Below are 27469 nucleotides of genomic sequence, written 5' to 3' on the forward strand. Positions count from 1 at the left end.
ATCTTCCTCTCATTGAATCTCCTACACCCTTTTTTGCAGAGTTGGTAACATTTCAGTGGTTTGCGATACATCTCATTGCGAATCTTAACTAGTAGGGCACATTCCTTGCACAAGCTTTGTTTTTGATTCAGAAATGGTTATTAAACCCATATTGTAATTCAGAAAGGCTTGAATGAAATGTAAAATGGGTGAAATACATGGCAAAACACTATTTTGAATTTGCAAATCACTATGTTTGTGACCCCAAAATAGTTTTGTACATCTGGCCCATAGTTCATACTGTACCAGCTCACCAGCCTTTTCAGCTCGTGGCAGTAAGTGGTGTTAAACACTGATATGAACATTGCTACATAATCACAGATGCATGAACCAGCCTCATTTCCAAGGCTGCAGCTGTCTTTGCTGGACAGGGGCCTAACATTAAGTGCACGTTTACAGAGAGGAAGAGGGAAAAGGAGAGGGAGAGAGAGCTCTTCTGCTGTTACAGTGACATCTGGTGGCATGAGCTGGGAGTGCTGCTGATGGAACACAAGTAGAGAAAGAACATACTGATTGGCGATAGCCAGGTATAATCTCTTTATTGGTCTCTTAATCAATCACAATAACACCCTCTGAATTCTACAATCTGACAACTATATAAATTACAAAGCTGAAGCCCACCTCCGGCACGCCTTATTCCCACTCCAAAAGTGCGAGTGCTTCCTGTCCTGCCCTGCCGGGCTCCACCGTGTGCAGTGTCTGGAGGAGGGAGATATAAGTATATGATGAGCTTATTTAGATCTTTAGCAGGGTCCGCGTGCAGGTAATTGAGACAACTGGTTTTTGAGGGAAGAAAAGTCCGTCTGAGGGCTTGGTCTGCCTCTCCTGCCATAGTGGGTGCCTCTCTCATGGCACTCCTACTACACACAGCAAAGGAAGTGACCTCTAAAGCCACATGCTCAGCGTTCAGCAAAGCTGGTAGTAATGTGTCTAGGGCGCATTCTGATCTGTTCTGACAGGGTTAGCTGGCCGGGGATGGGGTTCCTCCTTCGCCGCCGTCCCCTGCCGTCTCCACCTGGTTGGTTTTGAAGAGGTTCTTGGTCTTCTCCATGGTGCACTTGAAGGTCTCCTTCAACCCCTTCTCCAGAAGGTAGCCCTCGGTGTCACTCTCCATAGACTCAGGGCTCGTGATGCCTTCCATGGCCGTGTGCAAGTACCGCAGACTCACCAGCACCGAGATCTGTCAAGGTCGAACACAAGGGAGGTCATTTCATGGGGCTGTCATGATTTTTGGAAATTATTTGAATGGATATAAAGAGAAACAACAAGGATGAAGAATATATAATGAAAATCAAAATACAAATATTTACTTAAAGATGATAAAAACGCAACGTGAAAGTTATTGCGGATTTTACCCCCATCAAATGCACCACTAGATTGTATATTGTTAGCAAATATATAAAGAGGCGTAAATGTTGTGCCCTAAATATAATTTACTAAAATATCACTCTCTGGGTGTAGATCTTCTATTACTGACTCCAATTGCAATATTTAGGACCCCATAGTTTTGTAAAACAATATTTAGCCTGTGATATTCTGGAACCACTCTGCCTCATGGATCGCAGTAAAAGCAACCACGGCAATGTATACAACCATTTTGTTTTGTATCATAGAACAGCCAGGCCTCACTGACTAACAAACCTGGATGTTTAAAAGAACAAAAGCAAATTAGGTCACCGAGGGAAGAAATCCAAGTTTTAGGATGGAGGCGAGAAATTGCTGAGATCAAGGGCCCAGATTTAGTAACAATGGGATTTACTTCCCAATGCAGATCATGATTCGCATTAGAAACTTGCCTAAAGTATCGTGAAGCAAAGCCTTGCAGTACTTTAGGTCATGGGAGGGTACCATGGGTGGTATTTGAGCGTTCCAACGCAACCACCCATAGGTACAGACGCAAATCCCATCTACTCATATTTGTAGGGGGCTTGAACTAAAACATTACACCTCTTCAAGGCCGGCATAACAAGGAGGCATGGCTTAAAATTCTCCACATTTTTTTCAAATTTGGAAGTGTGCTTTTCTGTATAGCACACATATAAAGTGAGAAAAGTATTGAAGTATAGATGTTGTACTGGAAGCGTACCTTTCCAACACAAAACCTTTTCTTGATAGAACACACAAACACTTGAACTGTGGTGCAACGGTGTGTGTATTGCTGTACAGCAGCCTGAAGTGTGCCAGTGCTGGGAGTAAGAAAAACAGCACCATATCTTAATAGATATCACAATGATTTTCTCTCAACCTTTGACGCAATGCAGTGTAGCAACGCTGACTGCTGCATTGCATTTCGCCAAAACCTAGAACTGTGTCCCTTCATTCAAAGAGCTGTCCAAGGACCTCAAACGCAGCCGCCTTTCCACTCATATTAAAATGTGATCGAGGCAGCGACAAGGGTGGTTAAAGAAAACTTACGCAAATCCTTGGCGCCCTGCATCTACGTCTTTTTATAAATCAAGAACTAACAGGATACAGTTTGTTTAAGGTTGTGACATGATGAATCAGGGGTTGTTTGCTATGATTTCAGAAGCCATTATTTCAGAGTTTTAATTTGAGAATATTATTTCGATTTACTATGTTTACGTACTATAATTTCAGATGCCATTATTAATATTGTATTTTCAAACAATCATTTTGTTATGTTAATCCCCACCCCCTTAAAAATCTCTTAATCCTAAACATAATGCTTAAAAACCCTCTTAACCCAATATTCAGACACCTGTAAACCCTAAAATCATATTATATGTAAGTCCAAACATAGCTCTTAACTCTAAAAAACAAAACAAATCCTTTGTATATATGTGTGTAAATATATAAAAACACAGTGGCGGTAGTTAGATCAAAGTTTCCATAAGAAGAATCTATCTATCTATCTATCTATCTATCTATCTATCTATCTATCTATCTATCTATCTATCTATCTATCTATCTATCTATCTATCTATCTATCTATCTATCCACACACACAGTGTAGGTAGTTAAGTAAGAGCTTTCATAAGAGCATTTTTGTTTTGGCAGTACCTTTTTTAGTTTTGTTTGACCAGTCTGCACAAAACTTTCTAAAAAAAAGTTCATCCACATCGGCTCCTTCATGAAACGTTTAGCCATGATCCATCAAGGAAGGTTTGCTCTATTATACAGCAAACAAGGCTAAACAGAATTACATCAAAATTAAAAAAAAGTCTGAGTTTTATTCAGAAAGCGTGCTTTTTGTGAGTTGGTGCAAACCCATTCAGCCATGTGGAATAAATTCAGGTTAAAGAGGTGCTCTTGTTGGGCTTGATGGGGTTACTGCAAATTTTAAAAATAGAGCCCTCTTATTGGCCGATGGTGATTTTTCTCCTGTTGGCCGTTTCCGACTGGTCCTGTGGTACAGAGCGATCTGACTGGCTGGCCGCAACTGAGAAGAAAATACAATGTTGCAGCTACCATTACAGAAATTTTGGGCTCCATCACTATGCCTGGAAAAAGTTAAAAAAATAAAGTATAAGGGGGTATGATAGGGACACTGATAAACTGGCAGTTGTTGGGGAGGGGCTAGGGGTTTCTCTCATAGGTATAATTACTTTTTGTCCCACAGATACCGCTGTACTCCCTTGGGACTCATCTCAGCCCTGCTTTGAGGTACTATGGTACTGCCAGATGAGCCGCAGCTCGAGGTTCACTCTCAGACCTACAGCCCTGTAGCCAAATGCCCCCCAAGTGCACACAGCCAAAGGCTGTACATAGCAGAAGAGTTGGCTGAATGTGATAAAAAAATACAAACAATTACTGAAAAAAACGAAGTTATAAGTGACGTTATAATTAGGAATACTAATAGGAACTTACCTTATGTTAAAAAAAACAATAATTAGAGGAGAACTCAACTTAATAGTGATATATCCCATTTGTAGAGCAATGTTCGTGTATAAGAGAACAAAATGTATTAGACTTGTAGTTCCATACAATAATGACATTATATATAGTAAAAATAAATCCAGTTGACTCTTTATAATGTCACAGATCACAATCTGTTATATGAATTCATTAGTCCATTGCCAAAAGTAAACATGATGTTTGTCCAAATATAAGAAAGAAGATCCTGTGAGTTTTAAAATCCAAATTCCGATAGTTATTTTAACAAATCTTCAATTCTGACAACATATAACGTCACAGCCAATGTGTGTTCCATGGGTATGATCCAACTTTTTATGGCTAGCCTGTAAGAACAACTTTCTATACAATGTAACTCATGGGTAAAGTCTCAAGATACTCGAAATGCTCATTTATCGATAGCTGAGTGATTCTTATTTATGTCACCCGTGATAAGGCTTTCACATCTACAAGCAATGCAAAAATATGTTTTTGTTTGTCTATGCACCCCAACCCAACTTGGACACCAAACTTGCATTTTCTTCGCCTTTTCTTAATTTTTTATTTTTGGGTACCACAATACTTCGGCAGTACCACCACAAAAGCTTCAGCTCCATGGTAAAACAGTACTTTGCAAGCTAACTCCGGGAACCCTGTACAGTACCATTTGGTCAATGCTTGTATAGCGGCTCCTGAAAAAGTAGAGTAGTACCTTCCTGGAGGGCTGTTCTTGATTCTGTGGCAGTACCACAGAATCCACACACTGAGGACATTTCCTCACAGTTGTGGCCAGGCAACCAGATTTCTCAGTACAGAAGTACTCGCACTAAAACAATTGTTCTTTTGGCAATGCACCCAACCCCCGCAGATTCTCAACCAGCAATTTTTTCTTCTTTTCTATGTACTATTTTCGGGTGCCACTGTACTTCTGTGGCACGCATCACACAAGCTTCCACTCCTTGGTACTGTGGTACTGTGCAAGCCGCCTTGAGAAACCTTGCAGGTACGGCAGTATCAATGGATGGAAGCTTGTACTGTGGCTCCTGCAAAAATACAGCTGCATCTCAAAGGAGGCCTTGCATGGGTCCTGCAGGAGTACCAAGCAGTGGCGTAGCGTGGGTTGTCAGCACCCGGGGCAAGGCAAGTAATTTGCGCCCCCTAACCCGGGGCAAGGCAAGTAATTTGCGCCCCCTAACCCGTGGATTTTAGCACTCGAGTCTCTTCCAAGATGTTGCGCCGGTGCGGCCGCCCCCCCCTGCACCCCCCACACTACGCCACTGGTACCAAGGTACCCACGGATTGAAAACAAATATTTTAGCCTGTGGGACAGGGAGTCCCTTTAAACCCTTTTAAAAAAACTTTTTCATGACCTGTGGACCAAGTCCCACAGTCCTGCAATGTCGGCTACAACATTTGCTTCAGAATTTTGTCCAGCCAATCAGATTGCTCATTACTGCGTTACCCGTAGCAAAAATATATTTTTTGCATCTGTGCCCAACCCCATAGACACCCAACCTGCATTTTCTTCACCTTTTCTTCATTTTATTTCAGATTTCCCAGTACTTACCATGCAAAATTCCAGGTTGCTCAGTACTGTGGTACCCACGCCGGTACTGTGGTACCTAAACAACTGCTGGGGGAAATATCTCCCCTGGTCAATCAGAAGGCCCTATCTTAACTTTTAACTCCTTCATGCCCAACCCAAGCCCCTCTTTAAACACGGAGCCATATTTATAACCAAGTGTTGCAGCACAGCAAGTCACCTTGCTGTCCTGCTTCATAGGAAAAGGGCAGGAATGCACCATATTTATCCCAATACAGCGAATTCCTGTCCTTTTCCCAGTGCCGGAACACAATGGGCTGCCTAGCATCAGTGTAGGCACCCTTGCAGCACGGTGCAACTGTGCCTCCGTTGCTTGCAGGATTGTTTTTGTACAGGAAGGAGCACCTTCCTGCACATAAACAACCCCTGAGGCTTTTCTCTCTATGTGTGCTGCAAAATGCAGCACACATAGCAAGAGGTAAAAAAACAAGAAGAAATACAGATATTTCTCCTTGTTACGCCTCACCTGGAAAGGCACAGGTTTTAGGCACATTCCCAGGTCTGTTACTTCTGGTAAATCTGGTAATGCACCAAAATCCATGGATGTTGCGTGGGAACACCCATGGAAACGCCATGCTGGCACAGAGTAATGCAAAATAGTGATTTGTGTTGCATTGCAATACTAGGGATTTATGAAGCCACTCAGGGACATGCAAGGTGGCCTTGCATGGCTTCATAAATCTCATTTTTAGTTGTGTTGCTTATGCACCATGTTGCGTGGTACAAGAGGGATGAAAAGGGGCTCGTGAATATGACCATAAGTTCTCGAAAACTTCAGAATGGATTTACACCAAATCACAAAAAAAATGCTTTCCGAGCAATGTTCAAACTTTATGACAAATTTGGTGTCATTCTGTTCAGCCATTTTTTTTCTATCTTGAAGAGGAAAGCCTCCTATGGTAATTAACATAGGAAATCAACGTGTTGGAACCCCTCCCTTTTCTTGGCCCCTTTGACAGACCAGTGCAAAACATTCCATAAAGCAGCAAAGGTGGGAGAGCCTTTTTTTTGGAAAGTTTCCTGCAGATTAGTCAAATGACCCCAAATTTATTAACAGAACAAATAAATGCTCTCCCTATGGAAACTCTGACCTAACCTTAACTACACAGTGCCAACTGCCACTGTGAAATATAGATATACTTTTTTACTATAAAAAACAAACAACAGTTAAAAACGGAGTCAAGGTTCTGGCTGAAACATGGGAAACCTCTAGCATTCTCCGGTTATTGTTACCAATGCACACAGCACATGCCACAACTCACGTCACTCACGCTGTGCTCCTAATAGCTCTTTTTTATATCTGTACAGTGGTAAACTGGTGTTTTGACCACGGCAGGCAATGCAAGTTACCTTGACAGAGAGTTAGAAATCACGGGGCCTGTTGGGTAAAGGAGATAGAACCACTGAAGTTGGGTCATGTGTGTCTTAGAAAGGGATTAGGACCTGTTAGAAGGGTTAGAAAATCACAGTAGGCTATTGCGGGTTGCAAAAATAATGGAAGGTTGCAAGCAAGATGCTGGGGCAAGCTTGGGAGTGCCACAGCGACCAAAGGATTGTCCTCTCTCCACCTCAACAACATTTATGTTCACAGCTGTCAGGTTGCCTCTCCCTAATTGATACATTTACCTGCAGGTCCGCAAGCAGAAGAGGGAGCTGGAGAGTGAGATGGGGTACCCCACTTATTTGCCCTAGTTGTAAGGATGCTGGCTAGATAAGGCTTCTGGGCTACATGTAGAGCAAACCCTGCATCATTCCATTCTCCAAAGACCCTCTCTTGACATTGACCCCACAGGTGATAACAGCTTGAATGCATCCTTCTTAAAGCCACTTGGTTACCACTGAATGAGGCAGGCAATTATCAGAAAGATACAATGGGCTCTGAGACACCAGCCATCTAAAGGCCACTTTCAGACATCGAACCCTAGCAAAAAACTAGAGCAGGAGGACAGATCACATCCTGAGGACTAGGTGGAACAGCATGCATTACTCCAAAGTCTGAAATCTGGCTTCAGGCCCAGGACAGGATAGGAAGCTGCAATTGAAAACATACTAGAGGTATTCCTCATTGCCTTGCATGAAGCAAACCAGGCAGCTCTGAATTTTCTTGACCTCTCAGCAGCTTTAATGAGACAGGAGTTTGTTTAGTCCTAATATAACAGAGTGGAAGGACATCTCTGGCACTCACCTGAACTGGGTACAGTCGTTCTTCCTTAGAAAGATGCAACTGATCACAACTGGGTATCCCAAACCCCCCAGGAAAACAATCTTCTGCTAGAATAAATGGCAAGTCTTGGAATTTGCTCATAATTTTGTTTTTTGAAATGTGTATAGGAAACAGCTTGGGAGGCAATGACCACGGGAACAAAGAATTTCTTTCTTGATTACAGCCGCAGTCATTCTTGTAACCTCCTCCCAGAATGCCTGTAGCGAAGGACAGAACCAGAGCATGTGTAATAGGTTAGCTCCCACCTCTCTGCATCTCGAGCACGCTACTTCAGGCACATGAAAGTATCTACCAATATGCTCTGGTGTGAGGTATGCTCTCTGGAAGACAGTAGCATAATAAAACTTGAGGGGGCCCCCTCCGGACTCACTCGGGAGCTGTCAGGCTAGGGAGCCTTTGTTACGTCACAGCTGGAGGACATAATAGTTGATCAGTTTAAAGCGAGTGTTTCTGTATACCTTAGGAACTCTATCTACGATAGCCTCCCGGTTGCTTTCTGAAATAGGGGTACCCAGATCCTCTACCCAACACACCCCCAACCTCTCCAGTGGACCATGTAGGTCCCCCAGTATTACTCTTTATAGATTTGTGACTGCCTTAGTGATGCCCTACAAGAGAGCTATGTACTGGCAGCTCTTAAGCGTTGGTTGCTCAGAGGCCCCGGATTTCCAGTGCCTGCGAAATGCCAATGTGATCGCTCTATGCAATAATAAGTGGCCCTGCAGGAGGTCGAATTACGATCAGAATTCTTCAAATGGAAGCAATTCTGTTATTCTAAAGAGGTCTCCCATCGATGCTGCGCCAGCTGCAGCTGACTCCTCGAGTCCCCCCCCCACTTCTATGTCTTTGTGTAGGGGTTCCCCTAGCATGGTAATAGGTAGATCAGGGGAGTAAGGAATTTTCTTACACAGATTTTGGAAGCATCTGTTGCAGCACTTAGAGATTACGCAAAACAGCATCAGCAGACCTTCACACTGAGGTTTGTAGGTTCGAGTCCAGCTGAACTAATTTCCTATTTTTTTAAATTTAATTTAAAATAATACATACATTTTTTTAACTTTTAAATTGAACACAAATATCTCATTTTACCTGTGTGAGATATTAAAGCCTAAAAAACTTTATTTCCCTCTCACTTTTTTTCTCTCTTTCTCTCCTTCAATCAATTTCTCCCACTCAGACGCTTAGGCACCCACTCACACCCTCATGCACCCACTCACAGATGTGCGCACACACTGACGTGCACACACACTGACACACCCACTAAAACACTGATGTACACACTCTCACACCCCGACAGACAATCTGACAGCCACTCTCAGCCCCAGATAACCCTCTCACATCTATCCTCACACCTAGAGAGGCCACAGCCAACTCCGCTGCGCATGGCCAAAGGCCCGTGTACAGCATGGGGTTGAGTGGTTAGGGATAGTTGGCTGCAAGATTTGACTGCAGGCCAGGTCTTGTGGGCAACCACCCCTGCGCACGGGTGAAGGTCGTTCACGGTGCAAGTTTGGGTGCTTTTAGGGGGTTGGACTCAGGGTTTGGCCTGAGGCCAGGCCCTGTGGCCAGTTACCACTGCTCACGGCCATCGGCCACCGGAGTGGTTGAGTTAACGTATAGTATAACGTATAGTAATGAAAATTGCTATATGCTAAAAAAAAAACTGAAATTCACCGAACAAAACACAGGTTACAGGGACATTATAGTTAGGAAATACATTAAAATATATAAATATAGAAATTCAGTGAAAAAAATAAACGTTAGAGGCACGTTATTGTTAGGCTCACATTACATGCGTACACAACCATAGAAATTCAGCAGTTATAGTTACAGTTATTCCAAGTAACTATAACTTGTGCCCTAAGGTAACAATAACTTGCGCCCTCACCATGCATTGCCAATTACCCCACAAATTACGGCACCCATGACATCTTAGAAAATATTCTTGATAATATCAATGTAATATTTGCAGTAAAAAAAATTAGGAAAAAACTGCATGGCGGGGGCGCTAGTTATAGTTACCTTAGGGGACGAGTCATAGTTACTTGAGGTAACTATAACTATGACTGCTGAATTTCTATGGTTTTGAACGCTTGAAATGTGAGTATAAATATATATATATATATATATATTACCTAGCGGCGGTTGCAACTATGTAGTTATAGTTAGGACCATGTTTCCATAGAAAAAATGTTTTTTGACTTGCCTACATCTTTGGCACCGTTTGACGAATCTTCCCGAAATCTTCCCAAAAACATTGTGCGGGTGATTCTTGTTGAGCAAGAAACGTTTTGGGGTGGTCTGCCAAGTGGGGGGCGAGAAAAAGGGGGTGTCAAAAAAGTTGTATATTCCAATGTTAATTCCCATAGGACCTTTAGACACAGCTAAAGCCTGAACCACTGAATGGAATTACACCAAATTTGGCAGAAAGCTAGCTTTCAGTATGCAGATTGTGCTTTCGCTTATTTTATTATTATTTTTTCTAGTTTTATTTATGCAAGTAGAACAACTTATACATATACATGTTTGCACAGAATGATAATCGTACGTCATGATCCACACATTTCATCTCGCCCCTCCAAATATGATACTAGTCCATGTCAATTCTGCCATTCGCAGCCGTTTTCGAAATGCTACAATACAGAGCATATGGTCGAGCAATACTGCAGTGATTGTAGAATGGTCCATTGCAGCTGTGTAACATTTGAATACAGAAGGACTGGGCAAGTCTGTCCATATCAAGTACAGTGTATAAAGTATATGAACTTTTTAACAATAAAACTGTGATACTGTAATGCATATTACCAGATACAAACAGAGAGAGGACAGCTGCTGTATACCACCAGATCAGTCCACAATATTTTGCGGACGAGGAGGAGGGGAGAAGATCAGGCAAAAAAAACAGGGCCGACAAGCAAGGGGGTTTATCATCTTTCAGACACACTCAGCCACAGATATGCCACCGTCACTTTACTGCCCAAGCGGGCTATCAGTGCTCGCACCTCACTATTGGGCTTCGTCTGTCGTGTTGTCTCCATCCTCCCCCACAGATTTCCCAGGCAGTCCTTCGATCATACCACGCCAGGCTTCCAGATCTCGTTCATTGTTTTCATCCATACGTATCTTACGGAAGCGACCTTCCCCGGCAGTCGCCCACTCATTGAGGTCAGACAGCCACGCATCCTGTGTCGGAGGTTTAGGTTTGCCCATTGGATCGCAATGCGCCTCTTAGCCGAAAGAAGCCCCAGCTGCACAAATTTGAGTGCCATTTTGCGCCCTTTTTTAGGAATTGGAACGAGGACCAGCAAGCGATGGCTCATTGTACCCTCAATTTCACAGCCGTCACATCCTTCACTATTTGACTACAAAAAGGTAGAACGGCATTACATGTCCATGTGACGTGCTTGAAATTGGCTGGGGTTGCGCCACAATGGGTACATCCGTCTAGTGAGCAGGCCCTATTCCCCTCCCCATCAGTAAGTAGATATCCCAAGTCCGCCTCCCACATAGCTTTCGTCCCATTTCTATTTATCTGTCTATTACTTTTTAGGGCCTTGTAGGTGCAGGAGAGTACACCCCGATCGCATTCTGGGTCTATAAGAGTCGTCACGAGGAGGGATTCAATGGGCTCTCCTGGAAAGGAGGTCCAGATCTCTTGAGCCGTCCGTGAGAGGCTAGTATATTGTAGGAATTGTCCCTGATCAATTCCAAAGAGGGTCTCAGCCTCCTCTTGCGTGATAAATGTGCCATTTTGGTACAAGTCACCAGCATTATTACATCCGCCTGTTTGCCATTGCGAAAAGTCTAGTACATCAGTGACTCTAGCAAAAGGGCAAATCCACCAGAGCGGAAGTAGTCGTGCGTATTGCACCCTCTGCAAAATCTGCGTAACAGCCCGCTCCCACATCCGCTACACCTGCAACACCAGGAAGGGGGTATCCCTCGGTAGCCTAAAGCCGCACATGAGCAGACTTGGTAATCGAGATATACACATAGAACCTTCTAATAAATATTTTTCCCAGTTGAGAGTTTCACTGCACCACATGGCCGCATACTGCAGCACGCCCACCATGTAGTATAGGTGGAGGTTGGGTAGCCCCAATCCTCCGTCAGCTATATCTGACTTCCGTACCTCGAGGCGAACTCTGCATCTCTTACCTGCCCAGACCAAAGACAGAAGCATTTTATCTATCTGTCTAAACAGAAGAATGCAGCTTGCAAAACAAGTTTTGCATAACATACAGGCACTACAGAGTAAAATCATTTTACCAAGTGCAATTCTGCCCATTACAGATAGAGGGAGGGTAATCCAAAATTTAACCGAGGCTCGGAGGCTGTCCATTACTCAACCCATGTTCAATTCATAGTGAAGTTGAGGGGAGTGGGCTATTTGCATGCCCAAGTACTGCAAGGACTGAGTCTCCCATGCCAACTCTACCCGTGGTAGAGCTGCCGCCTCAATTTTTGGCAGCCCAGCCATGGGGTACAACACCATCTTTCGACGATTGACCTGGAGGCCAGATATCCCTCCAAAGTCAGCCAGCATTTGTAACAGAAGTGGAATTGATTGTTCCAGGTTTGTAACATACACTAGGGCATCATCTGTATACAGCGATACGACATGCGTTCTGGTTCCAACCCTTATGCCCCACCTTTTCAAACCTGCTCTCAGTTGTATGGCCAGGGGCTCCATAGCCAACGCGAACAGCAGCGGAACAGTGGGCCTGTTTAGAATCAAAGGAGTCCGACACTTTCATCCCAGTTCGCACCTGTGCCCTTGGCGCGTATACTGCAGCCGTACCCATGACAGGAAGTTTAATCCAATGCCTATTCTACGTAGTACTTCCCACAGGTAGTCCCAGGATAACGTGTCAAGCATCCTTCCTATGTCAAGGGCCACTAGTGCGGCGTAGGCTGCAGAGTCGTGCATCTCATGTAGTACATGCGATAACCTCTGCAGATTCCTGTGGGTCCCCCTCTCCGGAATGAATCCACATCGATCTTCCTGCACTAGATGGATTACAACTTGACATAGGCAGGTTGCTAGTACTATTGCAAGTATTTTTACAATGACATTGAGCACAGACAACGGCCTGTAGGAGCCAGGGTCCATCGGATCCTTCCTCGGTTTCGGTATCATAACTATCAATGCTTCCCTCATGTGTGTTAGCAGCGAGCCCTCTCTACGGGCTTCGCAGAATGCTTCCAGTAATCGGGTGGGAACCATTGCAGAATATGCACATTAAAACTCAGTTGGTATACCATTGGGCCGGGCGACTTACCATGCGTCTCAAAAAGCCAGGGAATTTGGAGCCCGTCTATATACTGGCACATCTGACAGCCACCTTTGCTCTTCGGCGAAGTGTATATGTCTTTCAGATGATCCCGGAAGAGTGGATTCACACATGCTTGCCCCAGATACCGTTTCCCAGATGGTCCATGGAGGGATAGAATTATTGGGAGAAGCTGTTCGCGCTTGAGTAGCCAGGCTAGCAGGCGCCCGAGTGGTTTCCCTCACAGTACAACCGCTGTCTGAAGTATCTACGGACATAACTATCTAGTCTATTCCAGATAGCTCCTATTCTTGTGTGCACCTTGCTGCAACATACCTCAGATATGACTCCGCTGGCCGTTTGGCTCTGGAGGACAGCCAGAACGCCCTCCTGCTGCGTAAGCTCCTGCTCCAGTTTTTTCCTAATACCATAGGATTTACCAAGGCTCTTTCCTCTTACAACGACCTTTAGGGCCTCCCATTCTAAGCTGCGTGTCCGGGTTGTAGACCAGTTCACACTAAAATAGCCATTCAGTGCCACCTGTTTGTCTCCCCTATATTCAGGGTCCCCAAGTAGCTCAGGCCGCATTCGCCACAGGGGAATCACCTGCCTAGGCTGTCATATGTGGCTTAGTGCCCAGTTTTGGTGGGCTCCTATCTAAGGCGCCATCCAGGACACAATGAAAGTCCCTCGCCCAGATGACAGGCATTCCCATGTAGGGTACTAATTCTTGTTGCAGTGATTTAAAGAACTCTGCATCATTCAAATTGGGGGCATATATATTCAGGAGGCAGAGTTCGCACCCATCAAATTCTCAGTGCAAGAATATATAGCGGCATTGTACGTTCACTGTTAGGCTTTTTAATTGAAAAGGGACCTCAAGGGCAACCCAAACAGAAACCCCCTTAGCATAGGAGGAATATGTCGCTGAATACAACTGTCCTCGTCACTTCTTCTGTAGTTTTTGTGCTTTACTATCTATCAAGTGTGTCTCCTGTAGTAGGGCAATTGGAGCACCTATTCGTCTAAGGTAGGTGTGCACTCTATAATGCTTTACAAAATAATTCAGCCCCCTTACATTCCATTTAACAATTCGCATTGGAGTACTCATCCTGCGCTATGTCATCCAACAGTCGCAGCTCCACTCCCCGACCACCCCACCCCGTCAGTGTCCACTCCAGTTGTGTATTCCGGTCCAACGCGCACTCAACAGTGCAACTCCAGTTCCTCTCATCCTTACAATGCATACAGTATACTAAGTGTATAAAACAGAACTCCAACCCTGAACCATATTCAACATCCCCATCCCTCCTCAGGAAAACACATCTCACAACTAGTATCTGCCCAATCCGTGTGTGCGTCCCGCTATCCACTCTAGAATCCAGAGGAGAAGGAGAGCGAATCACTGCCCCCACTAGATAGCAAGGAACTGTTCAAGATGGTGCGGTCAATGCGCATGTAGGTCTCCAAGGCCCCTCACACAACCATCCAAACCATGCACGCACTGTACCCAATATAGTAACTTATTACTGCAAAAGATCATAAACAACAACAAGATGATGCGGGGCGACGCCAGCTGTGGCCAAAACAAGGGAGCGTGTTTGTTAGATCGCCCTACCTCATGCATTGTGGCCATCCCGATTCCCCGCCTCCCCCCAGCACCAGTAGGCAGCGCAGTAGGAAAGAAAGGGGGAAAATTAAGGGGATGGAGAGCAGGAAGAAGGGGTCAATATTTCCAAGCCTGGCATGAGTCTAGTTCTAGTAGTCCATATCGGCGTCTCTGTAGCGACTCTCAGGTATCTGCAATGTCCGAGTCTGGGGTCAGGACATCCTCGCCATGCGGCGATCCAGAGCGCGACTATGTCTCCCAAGTGACGGATTTCACTAATAGTCTGGCCTCCTTACACTCCTCTCTCTTCCGTTCCAGACTTAGGGTGCCATCCGGGCGCACCTTTACCCTGTCACCTCGGCTGGTGCAGCATCGCCTGTAATTCCTGCGTGCAGTGGACTTCCAGTTGCCTGCCCTCCGGCTCCCTCTGTGTGGGGTTTCCAGAGGCCCCTCATCACCTCTCAGTTCCAACCAGTCCCAGACTGCTTCAGGCGTCTGGAAAAAATGTGAGCGGCCCGCATGGAGTCCCTTCAACTTGGCAGGGTATAGCAGCATTTAAGTGTAGCCCAATTCTTTTAGTTTTTGTTTGACATCTACGTACGATTGTCTTTGGAGCTATACTACTCTAGTGTAGTCAGGAAAGTAGCGTATAGTGTGATTCTCGTAGGTTGGGTCGCTGTGTTTGCGCACTTCCTGTAAGATAATGTCTCGGTCCCTACAGTTGAGGATCTTGGCAATAATCGTTCTAGGGGGTGCCCCCGGCGGTGGAGGGAGGGCTAGGGCCCTGTGCGCCCGCTCATCTACAAACACCAGTGGGCATCGTTTTTTTTATCCAATCCTCTAGAAAGGCCTCCTGGGCCTTCCCCTCCACTCCCTCCAGGAATCCCACTCCTCATAGGTTGTGTCCTCACCCTTCCCTCCACGTTCACAGCCTACCCCTTGCACGTTTTAGCCTCAAGGGTGGCCACTGTGGCTTTCAGTGTATCTATGTCTGTCTGCATGTCAGTCACTTGCTTCTCTTAACGTTCTGCCACCCCTCTCAAATCCGCTCTCAATAAGTTAACGTCTACCGCCAAAACAGCTTATTTGCGTCTGCACTGCCTGACCAGATGCCATGCACAGTTGTCTCATCAATAATTTTATTGCAAATGTTGCATTGAGAATATGAAAGATTGCATAGAATGTCATCAATTATATAATATGTGGATTAATTAGCTGTGAAGGCGCGACTTATAGTTACCTTAGGGCGTGCGTTTTAGTTACTTGAAAGAACTCTAACTATAACTGCTATGGTTTTGCACGAGTAAATTCAGAACCCAATTATAAAGTTCCTATAACCTTTGTTTTTTTCAGTGAATTTCTATGTTTTTTAATGTATAGTAATTTTTATTGCTATATGTGTGCACAGCGGGCAGTGATTGGCCACATGGCCTGCCCCATCACTTGGGACCCAGCCTAAACATTTAGGGCCTGATTACAACTTTGGCGGAGGGGGTTAGTCCGTCCCAAATGTGACGGATATTCCACCCACCATATTACGAGTTCCATATGATATAATGGACTCGTAATACGGCCGGCGGGATATCCGTCACATTTGGGACGGATTAACGCTCTCCGCTAAAGTTGTAATCAGGCCCTTAATTTCTTCTGGTGAGAGAGGGTCACGCAGCCCCCTTCCCCAGGCCAATATTGGCCCCGGGTCCCCATCCTTAATTACATTTTTTTGGGGGTAGAGGGGGGTAATGTATCCCCCATCCCGAGGCCTATCTTGGCTTCGGGGACTGCATCCCCTGGGCCCCGGCCATGTGACCTGGGTGCCCCCCCGGGCACCCAGTCACAATGCTGGGGGCCCTGGATGGAGCCTGAAGGCCCCCACAGTTCCAGTTGGGTCCCCGCCTCCACCGGGAGCCAGCACAGATGTCACCGAGAGGAAGCTGCTAAGCAGCTCTCTCTCTGTGAGAGTAATGTTTCCTCTGTCTCCCCGTCTGCCTCTTTGCGGGCAGGGAGACAGAAAAACCTCTGCTTGTAGTGAGAGAAGGCTGTTTGACAGCCTTCCCATGCTGCGAGAAGAGTGTCTGCTGTGGCTTGGCAGCAGCAGTCATACCTGCAGCCAAGCCACAGCAAACAGCTAAGTCCTTAGGGTTGTGCACACCGGGGGGTGTCTGTCCCCAGGGCCATCTGTGGCTCCTTGAGGAGGGTCATGCTGCCCTCCCCGTCCCACTAAAAGAGCTCTGTGGTGGTAGTGGTCCCCGGGGCTGCGGGGATCCAAAACTGACCCTCTTTCTATTTTTTTAATATTTGCTCCCAGGAGTTGGTGGTCCCCAGGGCTGTGGGGGAGGGAGGTGGGGCACACAGCCCTGTGCACATTTTTTGAGACATGCCCTGGGAAGTGGTGTTTCCCAGGGCTGTGTGGCACCCCAGCACATATATGGAGAAATGCCCTGGGGAGGTGGCGGTCTCCGGGTTTCAGGGGGCCGGGGCGGTCCACACGCATATATTGATCTAAAGCCCCAGGGAGGTGGTGGTCCCCGGGGCTGCAGGCGCACAGACCCCCAAATACAATTTGGGCAATGCCCTGGGGAGGCGGCGGTCCCTGGGGCTGCGGGGAGGAAGAGGGTTTGGGGGGAGGGGGCCCGTTACAATTGTTTGAAGCCCCGTAAAGGTACTGGTCCCAGGGGCTGTGGGGGGAGGGCTGGGCGGCCCCCAACATTTCATTTTTATAAAGCCCTAGGTGGTTCCCGGAGGACGGGAGGGCCCCCGACATTAAAAATGTGATTGACCCTCAGGACTTGGCCCACCTGGGGGCCTCACAGAAACAAGCACAGCAGCCTGCAGTTGTTTTTCAAATTGTTTTGCCACAAACATGCAAATTTTGTAAATTCGCACAAAACAATTAAAAAACAATGCTTTTTAGCCCTGGAGCTAAGGAGTCAGCGTGGCCCCTTTTCCTTTTTTTCACATTTTTTTAGTGGGAACAAGATGGCTGACAACACTTCCTGGTTTGAAGTGTTGGCAGCCAATCAGAGTTGTGCATTTCCCTCCACAAGCTTGTCTTTTTTCGTGAAGTCACTGAGGCCAGATATACAAGTTTATTTTCCCTTTAATATCTCCAAAACTATTGAATGGATTTACACCAAAATAAGCGAAAACACAATCAGCGTACTGAAAGCTAGCTTTCATCCTAATTTGGTGTATTCCGTCCAGTGGCTGTAGCTGTGTCTAAAGGTCCTGTGGGACACCCCCCCTTTTCTTGGCCCTCGCTTGACAGATTACCCCGAAACTTTTTGTGTGCAACAAGAATCACGCTACACTTTTTAAAAAAAATATTTTGTGAAGATTCGTCAAACAGTGTCAAAGATCTAGGCAAGGCAAAAAACTATTTTTCTATCGAAACATGGTCTTATATGTATATATACATATATACATATATATACACACACACACATAAATATATTTAAAAGCTGTTTACTTGCCTGCAATTTACTTACAATTCCCACAATTCTGTTGTAAAGGCTCAATCGTTGTAAAAACCTTTCGTTATAAGGGCACTTTCGTTCTAAAGCCTTAGTTCTAAAGGCTTCTTGTTGTTCAGCCTTCGTGATAAAGGCTTCTTCCCCTCCAGGTGGAATAGCAGGAATGGAGGTGGGTTAACAATGGTTTGGAACAGAAATAACACCCATTTAGTTGTTTTAGTTATATGCACTCAAAGGTTGAGTGATGTGTGTTTGGTGATAGAATGGCTTGTATCTGGTTTAGGACTGGTGGGACCTGGCTGTGATACCATGTATCAGTGAGTGAGTGTGTGCATGTGTGTATGACACAAGCTGTATTGAGGACATTGGGCTATACCTGCAGCAGGAAGGTAAGGGCAACGAAGACCCCATTGGAAGCCATGATGCCGGTGTAGTAGGTGAGCAGGGCTTCCCGGCAGCCATGTGGCCAGATGTTAAGTTCATCTGTCTGGTAGTTGTAGCTGTAGTGTGCCGAGTTGTTAGTGATTTGATGCTGGATGCAGGGCCTCGGAGAGCTGGGGTTGCAGCAGCTGAAAGGCACGCTGTCCATGAGGTATCGCCCATCCACATTACTCTTAATACGACTGAAACAAGAGAAGAAGAGGGTCATTCGATTCAGTAACTGTAAAGCAGAAAACAGGTCACAGAATTATGTACTAAAGCTAAGATAGTTGAATTGCATAAGAAGAAAATATTCCATATTCTTGAAACCATTTAGGAACACTACCCAGTATTCTGACTTGTGTTTTCAAATTCCCTTTCATCACTGTTTCTTTCCTCAACTTTAACCCTTCTGATTTCATTATTTTCTGTGCCCCATCCACCCACTTTAACCATGCTGTTTTCACTCCATCTAGTACCATCCTACAGGTTTGCAAACCCGATTTCAACCTTCATGATCTTCTTGCTTTCCAAATATACAGAATCTTCCCACTTGGGATTTTTCACATTCCTCCAATGCAGCACCTTCACATTCTGAGTTAACACATTCTTTTCACCATGCTTTGCTGCACACCCTTACTGATATTTCTTGATCGTACTGCTCAAATTGCACACTGCCACGAAAACCTTGGGGCATATTTATGAAACATTATGCTGCACACTTTTCTTGTGCCCCCCCTAACGCCACCATAGTAGCGCCGTATTTTTATAATATGGCGCACCATGGCTGTAGTGACTAGCGTCATAATTTGTTACGCTAGTCTGGCGCTTTGCAGGACTAGCGCAAAAAATTATGACGCTAATCCTGCAAAGCATCCAGAGGCCCAATGTAATCAATGAAAGCCTCTTTTTACCGCCAGCACTTCTCATAGATTCCTTTGCACCATTTTTACAGCCCCCTTAGCATCGGAACACCCCCCCTTGCATACATTATGCCTGGCGCAGGCACAATGTAGCGCAAGGAGTTACAAAGTGGTGCAATGCAAGCATTGGGCCACTTTGTAAATATAGTGCTGCGTTCTTCCACTTCCAAAGCCACATTAGCATTAAAAAAATTACGCTGATGTCGTGTTGGAACGGCGCAAGGACTCCCTTGGATGCCCTTGGCGTCGCCCAGATGGCCTGTGACTCCGACGACGTCTGCTGTCCCGGCGCCAATGGATTCACCACGGATCCAGTCTACAGTGAAGTTGCCTGTGGCGCCAGAGGGTCCGGCGTCGGATGGATCCGAGGAGCGGTGCAGACGAAGATCTTCGGCGTCGGACGACACCTTATCGACGCCGGGGCTAGAATCAAGACTCCGATCCAGGAAATTAGCTTTACGGCTCCTGGAGGAAGAGGAGTACAGCAAACAACATTTGGAGGAAGGTGAGATCATGGAGCCTTTGGGACATCTACAAGGCTTGGACACAGCAAGTGGCATTGACACTTCCCCTGAATGGGATTTGGCTTCCCCAGGGGAGTATACAGAGGAAGCTGCATCATTTCATGCGGTAGTAAGGAAGGCTGCAGACTTTTTAGACCTTCCTCTTCCTGCTGCAGAGGTCAAAACAAACCTTCTGACTGAAGTGCTGCATCTGGCGTCAGCGGATCCTCTCTTGCCCTTCAATGAGGCTCTTTTGGACCCCATTAAAGATATCTTGAAGAAGCCAGTGACTTCAGCAGCTGTCAACAGGGCGGTAGCGAGACGCTATTGTGTGGCTCCAGGTGATCCGGACTTTCTCTCCAAACATCCAACTCCGGAGAGTTTGGTTGTTCAGGCGTCGTGCTCCTCCCGGTCAGCTCCTGGTTCGTTCCCCGGGACCCCTGCGTACAGGGAGTCTAAGAAAATGGACAAGGCAGCAAAAATGACCTTTTCTTCTTGCAGCATGGCCTTGAATTCGACCAATGCGACTTGCATTTTGGAGGCGTTATATTCATGCCCTTATGGAGGAGGCTAAGGGTCATCCTGGATTGCCACAGGAGGTATTGCACCGATTGTCGGTGGCTAAGGCGGTGGCGACCCAGGTGATTCAATCTGGGTTGGACACCTCGGTTTCAGTGGCAAGAGCTATGGGCACATCCATAGTGACGAGGCGACAGGCTTGGCTGCGTTCATCAGGTTTCTACTTGGATGTGCAGACTACTCTCCTGGACCTACCTTTTGACAGAGAAAAACTCTTTGGAGCAAAAGCCGATTCTGCTCTTGAACGCTTTAAAGAGAGCAGAGCCACGGCGAGGTCGTTGGGACTTCAAGCAGCCACTTCCTCTGCTTTTAGATCTTTTAGAAAATTTAGAGGTTTTGGTCGTGGCACCTCCTTTCGTGGCAGGCTTCAGGCGGCACAGCAACCTGCAGGAACCCTACCTTACAGATCCTTCAGGGGCAGGGGTAGAGTACGAACTAGAGGAGCCACCCAGCAGCACTCTGCCTCTTCCTCTTCCTCAGGAGGGGTGCAGCAGGGAAAGCAGCCTTAGTCCTCCACCACTCCCTGCTCACGTGTCTCCGGTAGGGGGGAGACTTGCCCGATTTCTTCCCATGTGGGAGTTTATAACATCAGACTCCTGGGTCATCGGCATTGTGAAGAAGGGGTATGCTCTTCCCTTTCGGGAATTCCCTCCTCCCTATCCTCCCCGTCCCTCCTTCTGTTCGGACGACGATCTTCTGTTATGGCAACAGAAGGTGATATCCCTTTTGGCGAAAGGCGCAGTGGAGTTGGTTCCAGAGCAGGAGAGGGGTCAGGGCTGCTATTCAAGGTACTTCCTGATCCCCAAAAAGGATGGTCGGTTGAGGCCAATCCTGGACCGGAGGATTTTGAATTGGTTCCTCAAGCAGGAAAAGTTCAAGATGCTGACCCTGTCACAGGTTCTTTTGGCGTTGAACAAAGGAGATTGGATGGTGTCTGTCAATTTGCAGGATGCGTACTTCCATATTCCGATCCTTAAGTCGCACAGGAAGTATCTCCGGTTTGTGGTGGGGTCGCAGCATTATCTGTTAGCGGTCCTCCCGTTTGGTCTTACTTCAGCACCTCTAGTCTTCACAAAGGTGATGGCAGTGGTTGCAGCAGAGTTCTGAAGAAAGGGGATAGCGGTATTTCCCTATCTGGACGATTGGCTGATCAAAGCCAAGTCTCCGGACCTCGTGCAGCGTCACCTGCAGTTGACAACTCAGTTGTTGTTCGACCTGGGTTTTTCAGTCAATGTGCCCAAATCTCACAAGGAGCCCTCTCAATGCCTCCTGTTTATAGTGGCAGTACTGGACACAACATTGAATCGGGCCTTTCCTCCGCCCCAGCGGGTTCAGGACATTCAGGCGTTGATTCCAATGTTTTGAAATGGAGCGGTAGTTCCAGTCTTCTAGGTCCTTCGTCTGCTCGGTCTGTTTGCTTCTTGCATACTGCTGGTCACTCATGCACACTGGCACATGAGGGTTCTTCAGTGGTGCGTCCGCAGGCAGTGGTTTCAACACAAGGGGGTTCTCAAAGTTTTCGATCAGGATCTCCAGAGACACTGCTGCGGATCTTCAATGGTTGACTGCGGTCGGCAACCTGTCGCAAGGAAAGCCGTTTTCCCTGCCTCCGCCAGTGGCCACAGTTGTGACGGTTGCTTCCACTCTAGGGTGGAGAGCTCATCTGGGGGACCTGGAGATCAAAGGTCTTTGGTCTCCAGTGGAACAGAGGTTTCACATCAATCTGTTGGAATTGCGGGCAATACGTCTGGCTCTCAAGGCCTTCCTCCCTTCCCTTTGCGGTCGGTCGGTTCAAGTCCTGATGGACAACACTACAGCGATGTGGTATATAAACAAGCAGGGGGAGTGGGGTTGTATCTTCTCTGCAGAGAAGCTCTTCGACTCTGGTCCTGGCTTCAAGACCACGAGATTTGCTTGGTAGCAAATCATTTGGACGGAGTTCAGAACATACGTGCGGACGTTCTCAGTCGGCGCATCTCGATCGACCACGAGTGGCGTCTTCATCCGGATCTGGTTCTTTACATCTTCCAGATGTGGGGATGCCCACAGATAGATCTATTTGCTACTCAGGAGAACGCGCACTGCCCGTTGTTTTGCAGCCTCCAGTATCCGGTGCAAGGAGCTTTGGGAGACGTGTTTCAGATGTCCTGGAAGGGTCACTTGCTTTACGTGTTTCCTTCCATACTCCTGATTCCTCGAGTTCTGAGGAAGATCCGCCAGGACCAAGCCCAGGTCATCTTGATAGCCCCAGATTGGCCAAGAAGGGTGTGGTATTCAGACCTTCTCCAACTCTCTCTGTGCCCACCGCTCCGTCTCCCTTACATGGCAGACCTCCTCTCGCAGTCGCAGGGGCAGATTCTACACCCCCACCTCCAGAGTCCGCACCTTCATGCCTGGAGATTGAACGGGGCAATCTGAGTGCCTTTTCTCTCCCGCCGGAAGTGGTGGATGTTATTTTATCGGCCAGGCAATACTCTACCAAATCGATCTATGCAAGCAGGTGGGCCAGATTTGTAGGTTGGTGTAGAGAGAACCAAATTAATCCCTTAAAGGCTCACTTGTCTGATATATTATTATTTGCTCCTTCCTTGGCACAGAAGGGTTGTGCAGTTGCCACAGTTAAGGGCTATTTATCAGCGCTGTCGGCTTTTCTGTGCCTACCAGACCAACCCTCCTTGTTTAAATCACCACTTGTTTGGGTCGCACTAATAGGTTTCCGCCCACTCCGTTTGTTATGCCACAGTGTGATCTTAATTTAGTATTGACATTTCTAATGGGATCGCCATTTGAGCCGATGCACTCTTGCTCTTTAAAAAGCAATCATCGACATGATGGTCTGATGACCCCAGCAGGCCACCATCCCTGTGATTTTGGCCATTCACAATGGGTCACAAAGCACGACCTGCTTCATGAATACTGGTGAGGTAGGTCCATTTGAAACCCACTGGGAATCGCTAACAGTGTCAAACACTGTTGTGAATCGCAGTTTGTGATTTCTTAATAGCAAATCTCTAACATTCCCCATTAGGAAATTGCAAACCCGCACTTTCGTACACCTGGTCCCAAATGTTACAGCCAAAGTCACAGACACGCGTTTCACTTACCAATGTAAGCTTTATCAGGGCATATAAATGAGTTACAGCCAAAATTCAATAGGCGATTTTGATATGCTTATTTAGCCCTGTGGCTAGGGTATCATTTATAGTGGGGTCACCATCTGAATTCAAACACCCAATCCTTCATATTTTGGAGCAGGCTGCCCCCTTATAAAGCACCAGGCCTGACAGAGCACGTCTAGCAGAACAGCTTAGTACCTTGTTGGGTCAAAAACAGATCACCTGCGGCTTTCCACTTCTCAGTCATGTAACCATGAAAGCGGCCTCTGCTGCTCATGAAAACATCAGGTGCCACTGTAGTCCCAACTTACACAGATGCATCAGCGTCTGTTTAATTTGGGACTACAGCCGCACCTGATGTTTCTGTAAGCAGCAGAAGCCACTTTCACGGTTACATGATTGTGACATACTGTATTTATCTCTAATGCACTCATGCCTCGCTGTGAACGACCTTTGGTCAATCACCTGTGCACATATCACCTGTTGTGCATGGCCATGTGCAGGGCTGGTTTTTGGGTGGTGTGCCTGGCCTTTGTCCCTGACCCGTGTCTAACCTACCAAATGTCCAACCTCTTGTTACACAATCTTTGCCAATGCAGAGAGGGAATCCATTGCAGGGCATGGAGTTTGGCAGGCCTATACACCTAGAAAATATGTCCTTTCACTTATTAGGCACAGGCTTCATTAAAAGTCATCCTTTCAATAGGTATGGACAATAGGTACTATAGAGTAAGTAAATAAGATAAAGTAATAAAGAAAATAAAAAGTATTTTGTTTTAGGAGCATTTGCGGTCCTCGAACATTTTGTAGGCTCGCCTGTTTTGTGATTTTGAGTTTTATGGGGTTTTTCAGTCTGCCAAAACTTGTCAAAACAGTACTTTCAAACAACCACCTTATAACTGGAGTGTAACTGTTTTCTTGACTCCAAATTAAAGACGGGTGATGGTATTTTAGTACCTATGAACCAATCTGTGGTTTCTGGTCACACATTTATTTGACTCTCCAAGCAGAGGAGCACATATTTACATTTTGTTGCTGTATCTCGTATGCACCTTTGCAGGAACATTTTAATGTAGTTCAGTCTCTGCAACTTTCTGGCTGAAGCTTTTTTTTTTCCTTTCAGCTCTCTTTAAGCAGATTTGTGTCATATTCACTTTTATGTTTAGCCCAAAGATGCCTTTTTATCATAGATGTTCTAGAACAGGGGTCTCCAACCTTTTCTGTAGTAAGAGCTACTTATGTTCAATGATAATCACCCCATGCTACTAATATTACAAGTGTTGTATTAGTGACCAAAACAGGCAATATTGTATTAGTGACCACCATATGCAAGATTACTAGCAGTGATTACCTGAGTGCATCAGGCACAACTTCCAGCAGTAATGTAAAAAAAAGAAATATTTGTAATGTCTACCCAATGCTACATGATTTATCACTCAAATATCAGCTGTAAACGTATTCTGGAAATTCTGCCAGTTTTCTCCAAACATCAGCTTATTTCTGAAAATACAAACATCTTTAACCTGATTAAAACCTTTTGAATGTTGGTATACATATATTAATTGAACCAATCAAAAGTGTCTATTTTAGTAGGTTGGGCTGCACGCAGGAGAGCTACCATTAAGCTAACAAGCTACTCACTGAAGAAGCCTGTTCCAGAGGAAGCCATTTCATTGAGCCCCTGTTTCAAAATGGAGTAAAAAACGTGCAAGTGGCCTTCTTCTATGGTGAATGGGTGAGATATTCCCATACTAAGAAGTCTTCTGGAGTGTTCTCCTACCTGTAATTTCTCTCCCCCAAACATTCCACTTTCAGATTGTTCTTGCCAGCACTCCCCTCTGCACAGACTACTGTTCCCTGTGCAGCAGTGTCTGCAAAGGTGTTCTCGTGCTGGACAGTAACATAAAGAAGTCTTTACTATTAAGCAATTACTAGAGACTGATCTGAGTAAGCAAGTGCTGAAACTTTATTTGAAATGTAAACTTATTTTCCAGTGAAGAGACCTAACCAGAGATCCGCGGATTTATGACCCCAAGTCCTGATAATGATGATAGGCTTTCGCTGTCTCTGCAGAATTGGGACAGGGGCCAAGGGTTTATCCTTAAGCTGCCCTACTAGACACCATGGAAAATTGTTAAAAAAAAAGACAAGGGGTAGGGACATCTCAACTCCCTTTTTTGCCCCCACCTTGCACAGCAGATTGGGGGAGGAGGGGAGAATGCCCACAGGCCATAAGGGAAATGGTCACAAAAAAAAGAATGAGTGGGGTGCCCTCCTGCCAGGCATCAAGCAGTGTCACCAATCCAGAAGAGGCACAACAGTCTTTCTACCCCTCTCTCTCCCCCTAGGTGGCAGATTGGGAAGTTACCCCCAGTCTGCCACCTTTCAGTGGTGTGGGGGGTAGAAAGTCCAATACACACCAGGGATATTTTTTTAAATCAGAAAAAATATGGCATGAGGACGGCCCCACCCAGGAAACTGGGCCTATCCCCCAACCCCAAAGCTGCAATTGCCTCCCCCCTTCCCCAGGACCTAAAGCCACCTCATACCTATGTTAAGCAAGAGGAAATATGGATTATCTTCCGTTTGCGTCTGTCGTATTGGCAGTAAGGTTGTAAAATCCAACTTCCTCTCACTTGAGTAAATGGCTGCACTACACAGGCTTAAGGATAGCTGGCAACCAGGAACCGTAGGCATTTCTGAAACATAGAAGCCCAAACAAGTCCAGGGTGGTGTGGCTTGCATTTTTCCTAATACATTTTCTTATCACGAATGCTCAAACGTAAGCTAACATAATTTATTTTCCTCACATTTCGAGGATAGAAAGTTCCAGAATCTGCGGATCCACAAATTTCCTACCACCCAGCATTACAACACTTTTTCTTCTTCTTCATTTATTTTTCTTTATTACAGCTTTCACTATTGAAACCACTATCATAAAATTATTTAATTACAAGATCTGGTGATAATGTCTTGCTAAACGCTGCAGCCTGTGCTCAAAATCTATTGAACATTACAGAAAATAAATGGAGGTAACTTCTGGAGAGCACGTCTGTAAAGTTATTTTTATAACACATTTTGACAGACCCTGCACTGGCCAACCCTGCACTGACCAAGAGCTGTACCTGAACCAATGCCTTTTCCATTGAGCCAGATGCGGACAGTATTTGACCAGGTCCTGCTTCAATCCACCAGGGGCTGAGCCCTGCTCCTTTCACTGGTGCATGGTGCATGCTGGTGCAGGGATTGACTTCAGGTACTACTTTTTGTGCAGCTAACATCATGGCATTTGACCTATGGCCAGGCCCTGCACTCGTTGTCACACAAAGTTAACTCCACAGCAAATGGCCACTAAGGCTAACCCACCATGGAGATGCTTTTTAAAAAATAATAATAATAAAGTAAGTCTGCAAACGTTAAGCTGGGTATCTCCAGGGACAGCTAGTTTGAGCTTTGAAGACTTACTCCAGAAAGTGGTACTACATTTGGAACTCAGATATAGAGGGTCATTCTGACCCTGGCGGGCGGCGGGAACCGCCAAATGGCCGCTCCGCGGTCAGAAGACCGCGGATGCCATTCTGGCTTTCCCGCTGGGCCGGCGGGCGACCGCCAAAAGGAGCGCCCGCCGGCCCAGCGGGAAAGGCCCTGCAACAAGGAAGCCGGCTCCGAATGAAGCTGGCGGAGTTGCAGGGGTGCGACGGGTGCAGTTGCACCCGTCGCGATTTTCACTGTCTGCTAAGCAGACAGTGAAAATCTTTATGGGGCCCTGTTAGGGGGCCCCTGCACTGCCCATGCCGTTGGCATGGGCAGTGCAGGGGCCCCCAGGGGCCCCACGACACCCGTTCCCGCCATCCT

General features: G+C 46.2%; 1 protein-coding gene across 1 annotated transcript in view; it reads right to left on the bottom strand.

The window, feature by feature from the left end:
• Nucleotides 1–561: 561 nt before the first annotated feature.
• Nucleotides 562–27469, bottom strand: part of ROM1 (retinal outer segment membrane protein 1) — a 67151-nt gene continuing 40243 nt past the window's right edge. Inside the window, exons 2-3 of the mRNA XM_069207041.1 lie at nucleotides 18450–18696; nucleotides 562–1219 (exon numbers count right to left, since the gene is read on the bottom strand). Coding sequence (XP_069063142.1) covers nucleotides 1001–1219; nucleotides 18450–18696 — 466 coding nt within the window. The 3' untranslated portion in view covers nucleotides 562–1000. The remainder of the gene's footprint in view (nucleotides 1220–18449; nucleotides 18697–27469) is intronic.

This window comes from Pleurodeles waltl, chromosome 9, assembly GCF_031143425.1.
Source record: "Pleurodeles waltl isolate 20211129_DDA chromosome 9, aPleWal1.hap1.20221129, whole genome shotgun sequence".
Classification (NCBI taxonomy): Eukaryota; Metazoa; Chordata; class Amphibia; order Caudata; family Salamandridae; genus Pleurodeles; species Pleurodeles waltl.